A 22,175-nucleotide genomic window follows, 5' to 3' on the forward strand; every position below is an offset into this window, starting at 1 on the left:
ATAATTTTTCAGAAGTTAAAAAAAATTCAGTAAGACTATACTAGATTGTCTCACAAAAGTTTTCATAAAATCCTAAATTGCCAACTATACTAAATATGCCTAATAAATAAGATAAGACACTGATATGTTTAATGTCAGTTTTAAGTTAATTTAAATAAATAAATAAAAATATTATGTTGCAAAAAATACAAAATAGGGCTATGAGAGTAGTTTTAAATAAAAAAAGATGTACTAGTTGTAAAAGTATGATTGAAAGATTAGAAGGGTTTGATATTCAATAAATATTGAAGACGAATATTTTATTATTTTTATACATATAAGTTTGAAAATTATATGTTATCAGACAGGGTTGTAGCGTAAGGGGGATCAAAAAGAAGCATATCCCCCTGGATGCAAGATTGAGTTGGTTCTACCTACATTAATATTAAAATATGATATATTTGATTTTGCTAGGAGTCACATGGCATTATTAGTAAACTGTGATAACGATGGTTTAAATTTAACTGAAACACACCCACCCTAAGCGCATTTTATCTCGTTATTCGCTAAGAAGAATTAAAAAAAACTTTACTGTGTAAATGTAACTATGTTTGATGTAATCCAATATGTTTGTTTTTTTTTAGTTTTTTTCTATCAAATTTAATATAAATATTGTATTTACTATTTAATGTTTTTAACAATATAGTAATTTTTTTGTCGTGAAAATTTATGGCAATAACATTTTAAAAAATTCAAATAGTAAACATATTTAATAATTATGAAAAAAATAAGGGGAGGGCACCTAATAGCACTTTTTAAAAAACTTTATTTTTAATATAAATTGGTATTTATATTTAAAAATATAAGCTTAGGTTAAATTATATTATTTATATTTTATTGCTATCGTTATTAGTAACACAATTTTAGGCACATCACTAGCTGTTCCTGTCAAAATAAGACGTCAGAATTTAGGTTAGAATTTCATTTAGCGTCAAATCGTAGCGTTAGCGTCAATTCTTTATGACTATTTGTAGAATTTCTCGCGTGCGAATGTAAATATGGAACCGAAACGTAAAAATACGACGGACGCCGAACGATCGATAACCGAAAAAGAGTTAACCGATAAATTTCTTAGCGGCGAACTCACATTTTCCGAATATTCTGAACGTTGGTCACTCGAGCACGTGACCGAAGATGACGACGATGAAGAAACAGTGGAAGAGATCGAATTCGAAGGCGAAAGTAGTCACAGTGTGGTGGAGAAGAAAGTGCCTCAGCGTCGCATAAGGAAGCAGCTTCCGGCAGCGCTGTCCGGTCTGATGGGTGAAGCGAATCTGCGGTACGCTCGCGGCGATCGAGACATGGCCGAGAAGATGTGCTACGAAATCATTCGCCAAATGCCTCTGACTGCGGAGCCGTATCACACCTTAGCTCAGATATACGAGGCCGATCAGGACAAATCGTTGCAGTTTTCGTTGATAGCGGCTCATTTGAATCCATCCGACGGCGATCAGTGGGTACGATTAGCGAATTTGTCCAAAGAAAAAAACGATCTGAAACAAGCAGTCCTATGCTATTCCAAAGCTATAAACGCAAACCCTAAACAGTTGGCATATCACAACGGCAGATTAGATTTGATTAAATATATAGAGCAAAATAAGAGCAACGAAGAAAAGAAGGTTTTGCTTGCGAGTAAATTGACCTCTCAGATATGTTTAACTAGAATGATGGGATGGTATCCGGAAACTGAAGGAAAAACTGTTCTACACATCGGAAAGACGGTAGCGCAAGAATATCACGCAATGAACAATATAGCGAAAGCTTGTCACGTAATGGATAAGGCTTATTCGAGATTTCCTAAGCTATTCACGTTTGAAGATCTTAATTTATATTTGGAACTATTGCTCGCTATGAAGCAGTACGATAAATGTATCAATATTTTTGTTGCACATTGCGAAGTCGAAGTAGAAACTGAAATGCAGTACATCGTAAACGGAGATATAGGAGAAACAGTTACGAATATTGTAAATTGTTCGATTCCTGCTACGTTACCAATCGATTTACATACAAAATTATTCATTTGTTTGATACATTTGAAAGCCTTTCATCTGATCGAACCGTTTTTAGACGAACTCATATCTAACGAAGACGTTGAAACTACTGGAGATATATATCTTGACGTAGAAGAGGCTTTGACTAGTGAAAAATGTCATGAAAAAGCATTTCGTTTACTGCAAGTGTTGGTTAAGAGCTCTCGGTATAGTTTACCGGCCGTGTGGTTAAAATATGCGGAATGTCTATCAGCTCTAGATAGAAAGTTAGAAGCGATTAATGCTTATAAAACAGTCGTCGATTTAGCTCCACAACATATAGATGCACGTTTTAAATTATCTACGTTATTATTAGAAGCGAATAGGATGGACGAAGCTTTGATTGCTCTAGAGCAGAATGAATATACAGATGTTTTAGATACAGGTTTGTTGTATGAACGGTGTAAGATCTTAAAACAGAAAGGAGATTTGAGGCAATATCTTAAAGTCGGCGAATTGTTATTGAGTCGTCATTTTTTCGTCATTAGAAACAGAGATGAATTGGCAGCGTTTAAAACTAAAGATACGGGTGATACGTTGCGAGAAATTAGAGAAGCTCGCGGGGAGAATTTCGAAGAAGCAAACCCTTTCGTGTTTGAAGACGGACACGTTCAATTGACGCTGCAGATGGACTATGATTTATTGAACGATCTTCTCGAGACTGCATACAATATGAAAGAATACACCACAATGGAACGCTTGTCTTTCTCTGCCATGGGCAGTAAAAAATTCCACGAGCACAAAATGAAGCTGGAATTCTCTGCTCTTCTATCTTGTATTTACAACAAAGATTACAATTTCGCATTCATGATGATAAGAGAGTTTTTCATAGCCATGACTAGGAACAAAGGCGTTTTAAATACATTCAACATGATCATTCAGAGATCTCTAGCTCAGAAGCACAATAAATTCTTAACACGATGCATGCAAAGAGAAGAAAGCGAAAACATATCGTTGAGATTGCTCTACGCGAACTGTTGCTTAATAGCCGGAACATATAAAAACGCCCTCAAAGAATATATCAATTGCTATAAATACGAAGCGACTGCATTAAATACCTTACTTTGCGGCGTATCAATGATACACATGGCTTGCCAGAAATTCTCAACCAACAGACATACACTGGTACTTCAATGTATGGCATTTTTGTCACAGTATGAAAATTTGAGAGGACCTGATGGTCGACAAGAAGTGTTTTATAACATTGGAAGAGCGTATCATCAGTTGGGTTTGATGAATTTGGCATGTCAGTATTATAAACGAGCTTTGGAAGTCAAAGTTAATTTTGAATGTCCAGAAAGCGATGTGTTGGATCTACGGAGAGAGATTGCATTCAACTTGTATTTAATTTATAAAGATGACGCGCCTGAAGTATCGAGGATGTATTTAGAAAAATATATTATAATATAAATAAAATATGTTAAAAAAATCATTGTTCTTTCATTAGGCACAAAAAAACATTTAAAATTACACAATAACTATCTATTTCTAAAATAAATCTCTAAAAAGTATGATTAGTTTTTGACAATGCAACCATTCACTATACCTAGGAATTGCACGAGTTTGTTGAACACAAATCATACTCTAATTTTTCTATGACCATATTCGCTAATGATGAATCCAATTTAAGTCTTCAAAATTTAATTTTCTGCTAGGAATTTGCAGGCGGATCCATCAAATTGATTAAATTTGGTGGACATTATAAACGAGTATGTAGCCACTGTTACTTCGGCTAATTGTAATAAATATTATATGAATATGTATGTGAAATTACCTGCAGCTGCTGCTAAATATTATATGATTATGTACATGTGAGTACAATAAAATGATTTTTTAAATATCCAATTGTTGAATTTGATTTGTAAAAGGTTTAATTTGAAATGAAAAGCCTGTATAACAGATCTTAAAAACTAGCAATTATGAAAAATAGCTAAAATTGAAAAAGATTGTTCATTAACTGAGACGATAAATGAAGTAAAAAAATATGTTATTTAACAATTTAATTTTAAACAATAACATTATTAAAAAGAACGACAAGAGAGACATTTTTCTGGTGTGGTAAAAAAGGCAAGGATATAGCTATAATAATACCTAAAAATATGCAAAATGCAGATATAAACAAAATTGATTGTAATAATAAGACCGACAGAATTTAGAAGTAAAGCCCATATCTAAACGTGGTTTAATTATAATTTGTGAGTATCAAGAGGATGCATAAAAAATATAAGAAGTATTTAAAAAAATTAGGAGATATGTATGTACAGTAGACCCCCAATAACGCGGTAAATTGGGGACATGCTATTTGGGTGCCTATAGTTGTGGGACTAGAAAATACTCATACATACACATTTTTGCGATACATGTGGTGAGATATCCTCCTTTTGGCTTGCTCACACATAAAGTAACGGGCATCTAAATAGCACATCCCCAATTTAACGTGTTATTGCGGGGTCTACTGTATATCAGTGGCGTAGCCAGAATTTTGTCAAGAGGGGGGGGGGGGTTTGTCAAGAAAAAAGGCAAGATAATTCTTGAAATTTATATTTAATTAACATAAAATCACTGGCTGCGCTCCGCCAAGGGGGGGGGGCGGGGTGGTTCAGACCCTTCCCCTTCGTTACGCCACTGCTGTATATACAATATAAAAGTAGAAAATAAAAAATAATTGGAATTTCAGAACTAAAAAATATCCAATTAAAAAAGGGTATAATAAAACAAAATTCATGCATAATGCTTTTAGCAAGCCGTTGTGACAAATTTCGTCGCAACTGTCACGCGTGGTCCCGACAGCGCTTAGTATTTTTTTACAAACTTCACAAATTCAAAAAATCACATTTTTTCTTTGGTCCTTCGATCCATCCTTAAAAACCGACTCGGAAACATAGCTAAAAGCTGCAACAAAACCAATAACTAATTTTCAATCAGTATTAAGCCAAAGCAAAAATCTTTCATGAAAGGCTTCATATGTTTAAAATTTACTTTTTCAGACTAAATTTTAATGACATGGATGCCAAAAATAGTGATATTGGAAGTCGAATTACATTCGAGAACTTTTGCGAAACATGTGAAAAGCTAAAAAGCTTAAACGCGAATCAAAAATATGATTTTTTATCAAAGTATCTCAATGATTGCAGAAAATTATCAGACAACATTGACGTGAGTATTGTTTAGTATTTATTTATAAATAAAATAATTAATTTTGTTAAATTGTAATATTTTTTATTAGAATGTCGATTTGTATCCGATCATGAGATTGCTAATACCGCAAGCTGAACGGGAACGTCGAGCATACGGTATTAAAGAAAATACTTTTGCGAAGCTGTACATAAGAGCCATGAATATTCCGAAGCACGGTAATGACGCTTTGAAGTTAATAAACTACAAAGCGCCTTCGTCGACGGCTTCAACGAATGCCGATTTTGCTGAAGTCGCATTCTGGGTCCTAAAATCGAGGTGTCAGACCAGCAAAAGATTCACGCTTGATGATATAAACAGTCATCTTGATAAAATTGCTTCGTATCACGGAAAAAATCAACAACGTATGTATTTTTATAGTTTATTAATTGTTTCTCTAACTATTATGATATAATCTTTTTCCAATGAAACTATAAATTACGTATAATATTTAAGGCGCTATCGATGATGAACTAACAAAGATGATCACTGGAATGTCGGCAGCGCACCAAAAATGGATGATCAGAATAATCCTCAAAGATATGAAATTAGGTATGGGACAAACAAAAATATTGGCTTCGTTTCATAGAGATGCTCCCGATTTTTTCGACTCTACGAGCAGTCTACAAAAGGTATATAGACTTAAAATATATGTTTATTTATAAATAATTGATTGTGTTATTTATGTGTAGGTTTGCAGCACTCTTTACAGTTGGAGTGTCCATCTGAATGAAGTAGAAGTAGAAATGTTTTCGTCGTTTCGGCCCATGTTGTCGGAAAGACTCGATATAACAAAGATCAACTCGTTGATAAAGAACGATGACGTTTACTTCCTAGAGCAGAAGTTTGATGGTGAACGATTTCAAATCCACATGAAAGCCGGTAAATTCAAATATTTCTCGAGGAACGGATTTGATTATACGGATAATTATGGAGATTCGTTTGACGCCGATGGAGTGCTGACAAAATATTTGAAGGATAGTTTAAGTGAATCTACGTCTAGCTTTATAATCGATGGCGAAATGATGGGATGGCATAAAACCAAGGAGGTATTTAGTTCTAAAGGTGAATATTATATAAAACATATTATTTTATATATTGTAGAATCGTTAACAGGAAAGTTATGGTTTTTAATTATGCAAATCTAAATGTTTTATTTTTAATAGGAATCAACTTTGATGTTAAAAAAATAACTGATGATAGTAATTTTCGTCCGTGTTTTTGCGCTTTTGATATATTACTCTTTAATGATAAAATTTTAACAAACACTCCTCTTGAAGAAAGAATAATATATTTGGATAATCTATTTAAGAATGTAGAAGGAGTGATATTACACAGTGAAAGGCAAAGAATTACAGATAGGTTTGTATTTTTATATTAAAATACTTTTTTGCCAAAAGACGAGATAATTTAATTATTATGTAAAATTAAATGCCAGTTTCTGCTGCCATAGTTTCAATATATTTATAGTCGATATTGTTTTTTAATATGTTCTGCAAAATTTTAGTAAAAGTGTATTAGATAAATTAAATAGAGCAATTGATGATCAAGAAGAAGGCGTTGTTATAAAAAATGTTACTTCACTCTATAAACCCAATAGTAGAAAAGCCGGATGGTTTAAAATCAAACCAGAGGTTCAATATTAATAACATATTAAATTATTTATAATATATAGATTACATTTATTTTATTACATTTTTTTAGTACACTGAGGGGGTTATGACAGAACTAGATTTTTTGATATTAGGAGGATATTATGCAGAAAACAAACAACACGGAATCATCGGAAGTGTATTATTAGGTGTAGCCGATACAGAAGACAAAATAAATGATAAGCCTACAAAATTTCTTTCTTGCGGAAGAGTGAAATTAACAATCGCTAGGGATGAAACCGTAGAGTTGTGCACTAAATTAGAACCTCATTGGAACATTGTCAAGAAAGATGTACTACCTTCGTCAATTATTTGGACAAAAGATAAACCTGATTTGTGGGTCGAGCCAAAAAATTCATTCATTGTTCAAGTATAAATATATTATATATGTATATGTACCTACCTATATACATACCTATATACGAGTATTTTATATAACTATATTATATTGCATATTTAAAGGTTAAAGCAACTGAATTGGTACGCAGCACTCAATTTAAAACTGATCATACTGTAAGATTCCCGAGAATCGAAAAAATACGATACGATAAACCATGGTATGATTGTTTAACGTCAGAAGAGTTCATGCAATTAACAAAAGTATATTAAATATTATCAGTATATATAAGACATATTCTGATTGATGAATATATTACTTTTTAGTATTCACATGGAGTTGAAAAATTAACTGGTAGAAACATCTCCAGTGATGATCTTAAAGCAAAGAATGAAGTTTCTCCTAGAAAGAAAGCAAAATTTATCCATGTGGCTGATCAATTTCAGCCAGTGTGTGCCATAGACTTGGAAGAAAAGTCTAATTTATTTTCTGGTAAAAAATTTTGTGTCATAACCGGAAATGATAAATTCAGTAAATCAGATTTGGAGATGAAAATATTGGAGAACGGAGGTGAAGCTGTTCAAAATCCTGGTATTTTAAAAATAATTTTATTTATCATTAGCTTTTTATATATATAATAGTACTATCTGTGTATTTTTAAGGCAAAAATACATTTTGCATCATCGCTGGAAATCAAAACGTTAGAGTTGCAAATGCAGTCAATTCTAATTTATATATTGTTGCAACTGTTGAATGGCTAATTGAAACACTAGATGAAAAATACATAGCTGCCGGAAAACTAATGGATTGGAGTCCACAATATTTAATCGGTACATCATCTGAGGTTGCGGATGATTTGAATCTAAAGTATGATGAATTCGGAGACAGCTATACTGTACCAGCCACAATGGAGTCATTAAAACATTCATTTGCTAAAATTGAACAATCGGTAATGATTCTAAAAAAATATATTATTATTTAATTGCATTTAAAATTATAATATTTAAAATTTCAGATTCCAACTTATATAACCACAAGAGAAATGCTAGAGTTGGATAAAGAACTCTTCGGAGGACCAAGTCCTCATTCATTTATGAGATTGTGCTTTATTTACTTTGCGAATACTGAATTAGGTTCACGGTTTAAAAATATGCAATTTGAGTTTACAAAGTTGAATGTGAAGTTTTACGGCGGTAAATTTTGTAATGAAATAGATGATTGCACTACTCATGTGATAGTATCACTTGACGATGAAGCGAGTATTAGAAATATTTTAAAACATTTACAAAAACTAAATTACTTGATCCCCATTACAACGATGGATTGGGTTTTAAAATGTTTGGAATCGAAAAGTCTAATTAATGTTGGTGAGCATTTAGTAGATATTGAGAAGTATATAGATTAAAATTATTTTTGAGAATTAAAATGTATTTTATTAATAAAGAATATCTGTATTATTTTGTTTATAAACTAGATGTTATTTTTTTATTTTATTGTTGAGAAAAAATCCGCGTACTAGTGATGTACATGTAAAAGTTATTGAATTCAAATTGAAAAAAGTGTGTGAGTGGACGTTGCGTGAGGCCCGCCAGAGCTGCCACGAGAACAGAAGCTGTCCGTTACGCCAGTGCTACCAGAGTGCCACAAAGTTTTGACCACAATAAGCTTAAATAAATACATATATAAATAGGCAACGGCAATTAAGTAAAAAATATTAAAATAATACAACTTTCAATTGATAATGCACCAGTTAAAAGAATCCGCATAATTGTTAAATGGTTTATCAACACAACAGCTTATCAACAATTTAATCAGTATACGAATTGCCAAATTTAAATTTTTACAATCAAATTTAAAACCACAAAACTCAATTTCTTGAAAGTTGAGAACAAAATGATTGTGAAAACCAATTCCCGAAAAAAGAAAACGTGTAAGTATATAAATATTTATAAGAAAATAATAATTTCCAAAAAAAGGTTTTTCGGCTTTTATTATCAAAATGCATTAACGGAAGCACCGAAACGAAGAACAGTTTATAACACACTTCTAAAAAATTCTAGTTCTGTACACCTGTTTTTTAATATGAGACATATGAAAATTGCAAAAAACAGTATGTACTGTCAAAATAAAATATTTTGTTTGAATATAGATGATTAGCAACTTTGTTTTGATGACTCTTTCAATATTGGACCCGGCGTCGTTTGTCTCCTCTTTGCTACGGTAATATTTACATAATAAGAGAATATATACACTCGATGTACATCACGAGATTGCATAGGTTAATAAATAATAATAATAAAATATTTGTAATATTTTATTTTTTTCAAAGTTATCATATATTTTTAGGTTTAAAGTTTGATTTAAAATATAGAATGAGTATACATATAATGTAACTTTTATAACATATATATGTGAAAATATAAATAAGTTATGGCCGAAGTTATTGTTGTTATGGTCAACATATTTAAAAGTATTGTTTGAGTTTGACATTTGACATGATGATTCGGAGGTTGGCTCGCGGTTTCGACCCCTTTAAACAAATTAGACATTTATGTACAATACCACAAAATGGTAATCATTAAATTTTAATTTATTGAACAATATTTTAAACATTAAATTAAATTTTCAAAATACTATTTGCAGATGTAATCGTAGAATGTTCTGATTTAATAACTACTATAGGAATCAACAATCCATCAAAGAAAAACTGCTTGAACAGTAGTATAATAGAACATTTGAAAGATGCTTTCAGAGATTTCGATAACTCTGAATCCAGAATCGCTGTTCTTCATGGCGAAGGTGGTACATTTTGCTCCGGATTTGACATAAATGAAGTATTAGAAAAAGGATTTTCTCATTTTGAAAAACTAACTGTCAGTATATTTCATATATATTGTTTATACTAAAAAATATATTTTATGAGATTGAATATACTTAGGAAGAATGGAGAGCTGGATGGTTATGTAAAAAGCCAGTGATTTGTGCAATGAATGGATATGCTGTAGCTGAAGGATTTGAATTAGCATTAGTTTGCGATTTAAGAGTCATAGAAGATACTGCTTCTATGGGCTTTCTTGGTAGACGGTTTGGTATGATGTTCTCACAAATTTAATAATTTAATAAATGGATGTCATAATAAAGTTTATTTGTACAGGAGTACCATTATCATTGGGAGGAGCAAAAAGAATATGTTCTCTATTAGGTGGATCGAAAGCTTTAGATTTAATTTGCACTGGACGTTTAATTTCTGGTTTTGTGGCTAACGAATGGGGTTTGGCGGCCAGAAGTGTTTCTACAGGAACTGGTATATAAATTAAATAGAATTAAGTAAATTATAAATATTTTACATTTAATATTATTAATTTTTAGCTATCGGTCAATCATTTTCGTTAGCTAGTTCTATACAAAAATTCTCCTCTTCTTCTCTACAATATGATAAACTCAGTGCTATAAAAGTTATAATGCAGAATGAAAATATAAAAAAGGATATCGATAATGTTCTAGTAGAACTAAAAAAATCAGCATTTAAGGAAGCTGAAGAAAATCTACCTAAATTTTTGAAAGGTACATTGAGATTAAAAGTAATTTTTATTTTTAATATTTTAAATACATTTATTTTATTTTAGGTATCGGAAAACATGGAAAGTTTAGGAATATTAGAGATAAAATAATCCCGTCTTGGGATTCACTAGAAAATTCTGACGACTTGATTGAACGAGATGAAAAAAGCGTTTAAAATACAATTTCTATTAATCAATGAATTAACCATTAATTAAATTTTATTTAAAACCTTATTATAATTTTTTTATCTTAATTAGATGAAAATATCATGAGATAATAAAAAACATATTAAACAACACAAACTTGATATAAAATCATTGCTTGGATTTATTAGGAACATGGCCGTAAAACTGTTATGGTCAAAATAAGCCTACTTATTGTAAAATATGTACCAATATATATAAAAAAATACGAAATAAAAAATTTCAACAGTCATTAAAGTATTTCGCTGGTCCTTCCAAGCCCTATTGATGAACTAGAAAAACCCTGAAGGTTGAACTAGAATAAGAAGATAGCAAATTCTCATCGAAGAAAGAAGCCGAAACAATGATAACAACACGTAGTAGAAGGTCCCAATTCAGTCATATCAGCTGTAAATGTATACACTGGTTGTTTTAAGAATATATTTATGGCCGCGTACAGTAACGCTTTTATTAACCCCCTCTTCTTTCCCTAATAATGAATAATGTATTCACTGTGTTTACATATTTAGTGGACATCATGCATAAAACGAAATATTTTCCAGAACTAAAATTAACTATTGGTATTATTAAACTTGAACCTATGGAAAAATACAGCGCAAAATTTGTTGCTATTTTGCAAATATGGATATTTTTAATATATTAAACATATTTTTGTAAACTTATATTCTCTTAAAAATGTACAGAAGTACACATAGACGCATAGTGTTAATTTTCTGCTTTTTTGCTTATTTTTACACCAGCTGATATTTAATTGGTCCCGCAGTGAGAATATTTTTGTTAACTTGACTTCACTGATAATCACTGACATACTTAAACTGAACTTACAAAATATAATTTAATATTGTAATAATAATTACTGAAATTTATATAGCAGTGCTATCTATTGTGGATCAAGTTTACTAGCGCCAATTATTTTAAAATAGACTTAATAGATTCTCATCAGTTAACTTGGATCTGTAGACGTTTTCAGTATATTTATTTTATTTTGTATACAAAAATTCACATAGATAAGTAATTCTAAACGCAGAAAAAGCCAAGAGCATATTAATGTATCTTTAATTTATGAATTAGTAATTTGCCATTTTATAAGATCAAAGAAGACATTAGAATTATTTCTACATCAAATGTTTGCGTCATGGTCGTGGTGATTTTTCTACATTAATCAACTTGAATTGTAAAACTTCTGATGTTTTTGGTGGCTGATATGAAATATGTTGATAATTGTTGTGTATAATAGCTGTATTAATAATTAACTTATTAATACAGCTATTATACTTATTATTTTATTTCACTCAAACTAAAAATTAAATTCAGATATGTGGTGTTTTAAAATAACCGACGACTAAAATAAGTTTTTTTTTATTTTATATAATTGTTTTTTTTAAACATTTATTGTTAAAATTATAATTTTAAATGGAGTGGAATGGATCAGGTGTAGGGGTGTGTGGAGCCTGAATTTATATTACAGTAATTATTTATTTTACATATGCGTAAACGTATTTTTAATGTGCTTTAATTGTTTTTATAAAGTTATATTTCTAACAATTAAAGAGGAAAAGGCGAAGTATAATGGTTTGTGGAACTTATAAAAGCAAATTAACATTTTTTAAATGTTATTGACATAAATTTTCACGCCAGCAAAAATTGAATATTTTGTTAAAAACATTCAACAGTACGTTCAATATTTATATTAAGGCAAAAAAATAAAACACAAACGCATTGAATTATATCAAATATAGTTATCAAACATTATCCATAACCACTGGGAAGTTTTTAAGCAGATGTAAAAAGTGTTGTACATAAAAATCCACCTAAAAATTACAGCAAAATAAATAACATATAAAATAGCAAAACATCAGTAAGCAATTACGCTAATACTAACACTAACTTTAAAAAATAACAACTTTATAAAAAAATAAAAACAATACTTGTAGTGTATTGAAGATTAATTTTTTCTGATTTTGATGATGCAAACTGATCAATCACATAATCTAAATAATTTTTTTATGTTTATAGACAAACTATAAAGCAATATGCGAGATGCGACATCTGTTTGTACTTCTTCTCCTTATAATAATAATTAATTAATTCAAGGGGAGACAAATGCCCCCACCTGCTCCCCCCCCCCACTCCAAATGATGTCCCTGCTTAAAACTACACTACTAAAATTGTCCTAAAAATATTCGTCTATAATAAATAATTTATCCTCATTTTTACTTATAAACACATCGAATATTTCAAAATATAAATACATATGTTTAATAATAATCGTTGATATTGATTTCACAATAAAATTACATGAATCTATTTTTGTTTTGCTCGCCACAAAGGAACTACGCACATGCGCGTTTTTTTTCATTTACGATACTTAATAAATGTTTTTTGTATATTATGTATATTTAATGGTTATTATTTTTAGATAATCGTTATTTCTTGCTCCCTTTCTTTTCAATTTCTTATGATGATGAAATTTGCCCCGGTAAGTGTTTTCTGCTGTTTGATTCAGTTTGCAAATTTCATTCATCGAATAATTTCCAACGTCATTACAGCCCCCTCGCTCCAGCACTGACCTAGTGCACCCTTTACAAAATTGCCTTCTGAAAATTCTGCACGAACATCGAATCGAGCCAATTTTCAGGCTAGATCGTTAAAGAATAGGAAACAGGTTAAACGGGTCACCCGAGTCACTAGTCTTTCGATTTCATAATTGTGTCACGTAGATAGAGAAAGAGGGGAAGCTGGAGTGAGTACCGAGGTGGAGATGCAACATGCGCACGTTGCGCCCCTGCGGCGCCTGCGCCATCTTATCGATTCGCCCGCCTCCGACGTCGTCTATTTGTGTGAGCGCCGTCGCCAAACGAATAGCATCTCTATCTTCAACGTTTCCGTTTTGAGTTGGCCGCGGAAACAGCTAAATATCGCGAAACAGAACGGCAGGTGGTGAGCGGAAAAACCGTCGCGGCATGAGGGATCAGTCCCTCCTCAGTCGGTGTAAGATGTAAAAAGGCTCAAAGTGACTCAGATTCTTACTAGAATACGCCACATTCGACAATCGCACATTCAGACGACTTAAGAAACTCATTTGCCATGACGATGATCGAGGGTGGACCCGATATTAAAGCGATCGACAAAGGTAAGGGGAGTTTCATAATATAATATCGTCATCTACGCACTTAGAAGATTCTCGGCTTGTATAAACTCTACATTAAAATATATTATTAAAATAAAATATATTTAACAATATTACATACATATTACATACATATTAATAATTATTTATATTTTATAAAAAAATAAAAATAGATCATCTACGATAAATAATGTTTTATGATTTAAAAACATGCATTCATGCACATACAATATTGTGTTCATTATATGCGCTATTTATCCTTAAAATAATTTATTTTGCCCGCTAAACACAAATAATAAAAAATCTCAAATAAATAAAAACGATCATGCACTAAAATCGATGCTTTATGATTCATTAAAAAAAATTGTCACGTAGTCATTATTGTCAATCTTGATTTTGGCCAAAAAACTCTTTTTATTGATCACATTATATTATTTTATTTTTAACCTATTTACAACAATTTAAAAAAAATTGTGTTGATCATGAACATTATTTTTTTTTAATTTTGGTCGTAAAACATATTTCATTGATCATGAACATATGTAGATGTATTAAAAAACTTATAATGCGAATAAAAATAAAAATAGTAATATGTTAAATATATGTACATTATACCAACAGATGATGTATCCATGTAGGTACCTACGTTTATCTTTCCGCCCCCGCTTAACCTTTACAAGCCGACCCACGCATTTCTCCTCATATTATTCGCAATAAAGGGAGGATAATATCAAATGAAAAAAGAGATACTTATAATCGAGCATCAAACGCGTTTTTCACTTTTGCGGTTCTTATCGATTCATTTATGATTATGGAAACGATATTGAATATTAATAATATTCAGCGATAGGTATAGACTATAGACAAAGGTATGCATGATTAAAGAGTCGACAGTAATATCGCATTACAATGTAAACCCGCCTTTGTTTATTCTACCTGCGCACTCGTGTTATATAAGTACACATTCTCGCTTTTATCGAGGCTATTAAATTACCCGGCTAGATTAGTTGACATTGGCAATATACTATCTGGAAGGAAATCCTTTGTTTGGCCGTGATTCAGAATTTAGCGGTGCGAATACAATGGCAATTGAACTCTAATCGATAAGTAAAACTTATTTTGCAGTCTCGCCAGACGTTTTGACGGAATTCGACGGCGTCCTTGAAGCTGTTTTAGCTGGCGTTGCCGTTTTGGTAGCTGTCCTTACAGCTTTCTGCATTTGCTTACGCCGTCGAGGGATCGCTGCTGCTAATAAACTCGGTATATACTAATTTGCAAAATACTTTTAGTGGAATTAGATTATAAATAGATATTCAATTATTAGGAAAGCGCCATGGTCCAGAACGTCCATTGGCATTCCGCCCTCCTAAGCGCCCAACTGCTGTGCGAAGCCCTGGAGGCGGAGGAACTCATTATTTAAAGAAATCTCCAAGCCCTACCGGAACTGCCAAAACACCGCCAGGAGTATGTTCAATAATATATCAAAATATAAGTACTATGACTCAATAACCTATGTTTATAGCAAACACCCGGTCCATTGACACCAACATCGCCTCCGGCAGCCTCTTTAGAACAACCTAAAATATCATATCAAAATGAAACTGAAAAGGGAGCAGCTGAAGCCAAAACACCACCTACTCCCCTCAAGGAGTTACCTGGATCGCAAATCAGCATTCAAGAGCCTGTAGTGCCCAAACCAGGAGACAATGGAATAGTCGAGTCTGATGATACTCAAGTAAAACTTGGACAACTGCATTTCAAAATAAGGTATTACAACATTTAAATTATACTTACATATATAATTCAATAAACATTACTAATGCATTTATATATCAGGTATAAGCACGAAAAGAGTTCTTTGATTGTATCGGTCGTCAGATGTGAAGATCTACCAGCTAAAGATCCAAACATTGGCTCTAGCGATCCATATGTCAAACTACAGCTCCTACCAGACAAGCAGCATAAAGTCAAAACCAGGTAATAGTGCTAAAAACATCACATTTTGGAGACATGTTTATCGATCTTTATATATTTTTAGAGTGGTTCGCAAGACGAGGAATCCAGTTTACGATGAGGACTTTACGTTCTATGGAATCAACTTTAACCAGCTCTCTGCTATCACTTTACATTTTGTCGTTTTAAGTTTTGACAGGTATATAGTTGTAGATAAGGAAATCGTTTATTAAATGAATGATCTTTTAAAATGTGATTATTTTTAGATATTCTAGGGATGATATTATCGGCGAAGTGTTTTGCGCTCTGGGAAGTGTGGACTTATCCAGAGCTGGAGCTCAACCCATGTCATTGTGTCGAGAAATTCAACCGCGGAGCCTCAAAGTAAGTAATTAAAAACATGAAGCCAGTGCCTGCATGTCTGTGATGCAATTTATCTAATGTAAAGTCACAAGTTATTAATACCTAGTTTCTTATTAAGATTCGTTCGCAAGGAAGAGGTGAGCTACTTTTATCACTATGCTGGCAACCCGCAGCAAACAGGTTGACTGTTGTACTTCTGAAAGCTAGGAATCTTCCCAAGATGGACGTCACGGGATTGGCAGACCCGTAAGTTATTTTTACAAATACTTTTGTAGTTAAAAAATCGATATAATTTAGATGTTTATATTAAAGGAAGTCAATTTAGTATTTACCAGAGACAATTACTCGATTTATTAATACTTTTTGTAAGTATTAGATCATCATCATTTAACACTTTCAAAAAGTACTAGAGGGGGTCAAAAGCCGGCTTTGGCCTGTTCCAATATTATCTTCTTCCTTGCTCCACCCTGGCACACGCGGTACTAGTTGCTGCCGCTGAGTTTTCAGAAATATTTTACTATTTCATCCAGCCAATGCTTGCACTCTTATACTTAGGCTTACAAAAATTAAATTAGTCCTAATATGAGATCTCATTAAGTGTTAGATAATTGGATAATGAAGTGCTTCAAATATATTATACATAGAAACGATTGGTAGAACATTAATAAAATTAAAGATGTTAAGAGCTATATATGTATAAATTTGTTACATTAAAACAATATATAATATAATTTAATAGGTTTGTTACAAGTCAAAGCCGGTAATTCCTAAATGTTTGCAATTCCAATATTTATATATGAATCCATCAGTATAATAGTTATTCCATTTGTAGGTACGAGGAATTAACCCCCTTCGTAGTTTATGAATAAATAATACAAAAAATTATGAAATATTGAATGCAAATGCAAATTCATATTTTTTTCTTTTAAAATAATAATTTATACGAAAATTAACTTTCGTGGAATTAAATTTAGAAATATTAAATTTCGGGAAATCGTAATTATAGAGGAATTATTATTTCAAAAAATATTTTTCTAATATATAACGCATTATTATAATAATTTTAATGAATAAACAATAATTAAACATTGCATAAGGTATTAAAAAACATACACACATTTCCTGTATCAGCTCCAGCTAATGGCCAAAATGTTGACCATGTACAAAATTTAAACATATAAGGAATTTATAAAATAAATCGATTATTAAATAAATGCATATTTGAATGTGATTTTTCAATAATTTTTAATATGAAATCAGATATTTAAAAAAAACATTAAGCATTGCAACAACTCTGTTTACTAGAAATAATAGTGTTGCAAAAAAATTAATGTCTTCTTTTTAACATTAAAAAACTAGTTCACCAACTTATCATTAAAATTGCGATAAATGCCATTCCATACGGTTAGAGGAGAGCGATGTCGCGGTACTAAAAAGTGTTTGGAAGCTCTAAATTAAACAGTTAAATTATTACAATTTACACAAAAATCTTGAAAAAGTTATTTGATATCTCTAATAACAAAATAAAAATAAAATAAACCCACGAAGAAATCAATTTTACATAATATATTTTTATACATAATCGTAAATTTTCTTTGAATTAAAAAGTAAATAATACATTAATATACATTTTATTTATATATTATTACCAAAATATATTAACAACATTTCAAATGATAACACTATTTATAAGAGTTGTCAGAATATGTAATTTTAATTATTAAAAAATCGTTATATTTTCTAGCAACAATATATACCGTGATTATTACACAAATGATTAATATGTCCAAAGGAAATTTTGTCCAAACAAAATTTTGCATTTGAAGTGTAGATTTTATAACAATGCTAACACATATTATTATTCACAAAAATATAATTGTTTATTCTCTGTTTAATCCTCCCCTCGAGAGTCAGAGGTTTTTCTTCAAATTGCGTGCGACCTAGACCCTCGCGAGAAGATATAACAAGCGATATACTTTGAATCGTTAATTCTGTCTGATGTTTTTTCCGAGCCTTTCATACGCCAACGGTATAAGAACGGGCGGGAAACTCCTGCTCAGCTTGGTCCAAGAATCTTGGCCATAACAGTAGTTTTGCTGTTATTAATAATGATATTAGTGAGATATATAACCATTGTTAATTTATTCGTCGTTTCAGTAGATTTCCAATATAAATAGTATTATAAATTTTTTTTTTTTATTTCTCCCAAATGTTATCGATCTTGTATAAAACTCACAAATTTATAATTATAATAACTAATTATTGTTGAAATGTTAGATATGAATGTAAGCGTGACGTAAGCTCATTTGTAGCACTCGGCCGAGTAATCTGATGAGTAAAATCGGTCTATGCCGAGTAGCAGTCCGAGTGTCTCGGCCAAGCAATCGGCATGTGTAAGCTACGCTTTATTTTTTCTAAATATTGTTTCGTCAGTGCAAAAAAGCAACAAAAAAACGCATTCATGTGATCGCTGAGAACCAGGCTAATAAAACTATTAAAAAAATACACGTAAAACAAGGCGATGAGTTTTATAAATATAATATTGTATATTAATAATAATAACCTATCTCGACAACCACGTCTCGATAAAACCAAACCAATAACGCCCTGTGAATTTACACCTACTCATCAATCAGAGGACAGAAATTTAAGAGCATGTGATGATCACGCGTTGAGCGATCTTTTTGTGCACTGACTGTTAAAAATAAATACACTGTAGATATAAAGGGTTAACGTCGCTCTCCCGCTTATTGAAACGTAGTTGGTATGACAAGCTAAGGCGAATAGACACGCTAAGAATTCACAGACCATGGCCCTCCTTCTGTTGGAACGCCTTGCCGTGTGTTAAATTTAACGATTTCGCCGCGACACTTGTTTAGCGCGAGTGTTACCCAGCGTGGCTGATGTTTCATTGGACTAGATTTCCAGCGCTTATTACAGTTGAAATACACAATTTTACTGTTATAAAACAATAGGGTTTGTATGAGCAAAATAAAAGTACAAACAAAATTGTTTGATGGTTATATTCGGATTGGTTATATGACTTAAATACTGTCAACTTCAAGAGTAATTTAAGATTATTGCAATCTCTAATTTTCAGGTATGTTAAAATGTACTTACTGTACAACGGTCAGCGAATTGCTAAGAAGAAAACGCACGTGAAGAAGAGGACTCTCAATCCAGTTTTCAACGAAAGCTTCGTTTTCGATATACCAGCAGGCGGGGAAGGCTTAGAGAACGTTTCTTTGGAATTCTTACTTCTCGACTGGGACAGGGTGACCAAAAATGAAGTGAGTGTCGTTTAGCTCTTTGATTTTCCTTCTAGGATTCTACTTAAATATAATTTTCTCTTCGTTTAGGTTATCGGAAGACTGGAATTGGGTGGCACCAAAACAGTCGGCAGCGCTCTCCATCACTGGAACGAAGTATGCAATTCTCCGCGTCGTCAAATAGCCGATTGGCACAAACTTCGCGAATAAGCCAAATCAATCCCTTTTTCACACCAAACATAAACAAAATATACATATTTATATATAAATATACAATACATGGTAGAAACGCAAAATTAATAAGTGTTTGCTTATAGCGAACCTTCGGTGTTGACACTTAAACTAACTAAATAAATTAACATCTTCTGAGGCGAAACTTCTAGGATATAGCTTTTTATTACGCGTTTCATTATATTATTAAATTCTCATTGATAATATAATTTCTTGACCTTATCTACGTGGCTATTCCGACATAAGTATATCGTAAGAATAATCGGTGATGATGAACACCTGATTTGTATTGCTTTTGTGTGCTTAATTAAATAAAATGATTTTTTATATATGAAAAATATATAAATAAATCTTAACACACTATCTTATTATAATTATTTGTGGTTGAAATATTGTTTTTGAGTATTATTGTGCTAAGCACGTATTTGTATATTAATTTGACAGGAACGAAAACTATTGGAAGTTTGTACATAATAAAATATTTATGTATTGTGTAACAAAATTAATTATTAAAAAATGTTTCTTAGTATTTTAGTGAATTATTATCAAAAATTAACTTAGTTGAATGTTAATCTGTCGTTAACAGCTTATTCGTTATTTTGGAAGCCTTCTCTAAGCTATAAGTGAGATATTACCAAAATATACTCGTACTAGCACATTTGAGGCTTGGTATTGTAATATTTATTTATGATTATTTTGGCAGAATTTATTATCTTGTTATTTTTTATTATTTTAATTATAGTAGTATCTTCTATGAAGGTAAAAACAATGATTTACATCTGTATGTTACGTTGATATTATTTACAATTAAACTACATATCCAAATACTTAAAACTTTTTTATCAACATTTTTGTATATGTATATGTAAGATACTCTTATTAAATAATTTAAATCTTAAAGTTCTGCCATAATGCTTTTTTTTTAAAGTATTGTTTTAATTAATACCATATAACGAAAAACTCGATTAGTCGCGCAAAAATATGAAATATATAATAATATGTACAAAAATTGAATCCATGCTCGTAAACATTCCAAAAAGTAATATAATAACATTGACTTTACAAATGTAATGTTGTAAGATACGTAAATTAATAAGTTAACTTGCGCTATTAATATCGAAGTGCATAACGTAATAGCTTTATGATAAGGTAATCGAGAAGCAAATTATATATGTAACGTGTAATCTCCCTCTTTTGATTTAAAACATATTTATATGAGTTAATAATTGTAAATATGTATTACATCAATTTATATTTATTTTATGCATTTCAATAATGATAATATTTACATAAACATATTGCCACATATTAACACACAACACCCTCAATGTTTTTTGCTAAGCTTATAAATGGACGATTTTTTTAAAATACGTTTTGGCCAAAAAACGCCACATGCTCAACATAAATCACAACCGCATCGTATATTCCTGCATTTTATCAATGTTATATAGTCAATTGTTCGTAATAGGAAGATTTTAATACTCACTCGAATTACGACGTTATGATATTAAAATATACATTAATACGTTTTAACGCAAATTCAATGTCTCATATATGTGTTTGGGCTTGCGTCGCTTTTTTATTAGATTTATTTATATTAAAAAAATACGACATAATTATTAATAAAGAGTCATAGTAAAGATTTTGTCGTAGATTGTGATTACTTTTGTTTTCAATTGATATTTAGTAAACTTGCGTATTTTTTTATTAAATTGTACTACAAAGGATTAATTTTAATTTGTATGACGGTGGACGTATGTAACGTTTAATTTTGGAAATAAATATAATTTTATTTTATTGATTGTTTTAATTTAATTGAATAATACCAACATTTTTATACTAAGTATTGAAACACCATCAAAGTCCGGAGAAAAACTTCGTCGTCAGATTTGGTCCGGCCCAGTCATCATCTTTAAATCTACAGGAGTTTCATTTATTTTAAGAGATTAATCACGAATTTATATATAAACATAAATTAACTGCAGAGCCAGAACATAAATTGTTAAAAGTAAAAAGAATTTAATTTTTAAACTTGAACGCGTATGTCAAGCATAATTTTGTGGCACAAATGTTCTTTATTAAACTAATTTACAGTATTCAACCCATCAGTTTATTTGTAGGATTAGAAATTACAACAGACTTGAAATTAACTTTTATAACATTTATTTTATTTTTTATTACAAATCTGGCCATTGTGACTTAACAAGTTTATCCAATGCATCACGATGGTCAT

At 31.0% G+C, this 22,175-nt stretch overlaps 4 protein-coding genes across 5 annotated transcripts; all 4 read left to right on the forward strand.

Annotated features, from left to right (window-relative positions):
* The first annotated feature begins 887 nt into the window (after positions 1-887).
* On the forward strand, positions 888-8,658 carry DNAlig4 (DNA ligase 4). Its single transcript, XM_088192418.1, has 12 exons — positions 888-951; positions 5,057-5,225; positions 5,296-5,608; positions 5,700-5,875; positions 5,936-6,308; positions 6,410-6,605; positions 6,751-6,877; positions 6,948-7,265; positions 7,358-7,495; positions 7,559-7,823; positions 7,895-8,181; positions 8,248-8,658. Exons 2-12 carry the CDS (start codon positions 5,073-5,075, stop codon positions 8,635-8,637), a joined length of 2,736 nt encoding a protein of 911 aa, XP_088048544.1. The 5' UTR covers positions 888-951; positions 5,057-5,072; the 3' UTR covers positions 8,638-8,658.
* LOC148232438 (general transcription factor 3C polypeptide 3) lies at positions 928-3,551 on the forward strand. Its single transcript, XM_088192420.1, has one exon. It carries the CDS (start codon positions 1,038-1,040, stop codon positions 3,477-3,479), a length of 2,442 nt encoding a protein of 813 aa, XP_088048546.1. The 5' UTR covers positions 928-1,037; the 3' UTR covers positions 3,480-3,551.
* A 1,010-nt stretch (positions 8,659-9,668) lies between the features above and the next one.
* LOC148232439 (uncharacterized) lies at positions 9,669-11,228 on the forward strand. Its single transcript, XM_088191548.1, has 6 exons — positions 9,669-9,803; positions 9,876-10,105; positions 10,171-10,321; positions 10,387-10,536; positions 10,602-10,796; positions 10,859-11,228. Exons 1-6 carry the CDS (start codon positions 9,728-9,730, stop codon positions 10,966-10,968), a joined length of 912 nt encoding a protein of 303 aa, XP_088047674.1. The 5' UTR covers positions 9,669-9,727; the 3' UTR covers positions 10,969-11,228.
* Positions 11,229-13,638: 2,410 nt separating this feature from the next.
* Syt4 (Synaptotagmin 4) lies at positions 13,639-21,739 on the forward strand. Of its 2 annotated transcripts, none has more exons than XM_088191992.1 (10): positions 13,639-14,129; positions 15,252-15,386; positions 15,451-15,590; positions 15,649-15,893; positions 15,963-16,103; positions 16,165-16,278; positions 16,346-16,463; positions 16,561-16,688; positions 19,543-19,732; positions 19,802-21,739. In XM_088191992.1, exons 1-10 carry the CDS (start codon positions 14,084-14,086, stop codon positions 19,919-19,921), a joined length of 1,377 nt encoding a protein of 458 aa, XP_088048118.1. In that variant the 5' UTR covers positions 13,639-14,083; the 3' UTR covers positions 19,922-21,739. The 2 variants fall into 2 exon arrangements, with proteins under 2 accessions (XP_088048118.1, XP_088048117.1); XM_088191991.1 differs by lacking the exon at positions 13,639-14,129 and adding an exon at positions 14,987-15,083.
* Positions 21,740-22,175: the final 436 nt, after the last annotated feature.

The sequence above is a fragment of the Plectrocnemia conspersa genome, unplaced genomic scaffold, assembly GCF_051122295.1.
Source record: "Plectrocnemia conspersa isolate PC_06_02 unplaced genomic scaffold, ASM5112229v1 ptg000009l, whole genome shotgun sequence".
Classification (NCBI taxonomy): domain Eukaryota; kingdom Metazoa; phylum Arthropoda; class Insecta; order Trichoptera; family Polycentropodidae; genus Plectrocnemia; species Plectrocnemia conspersa.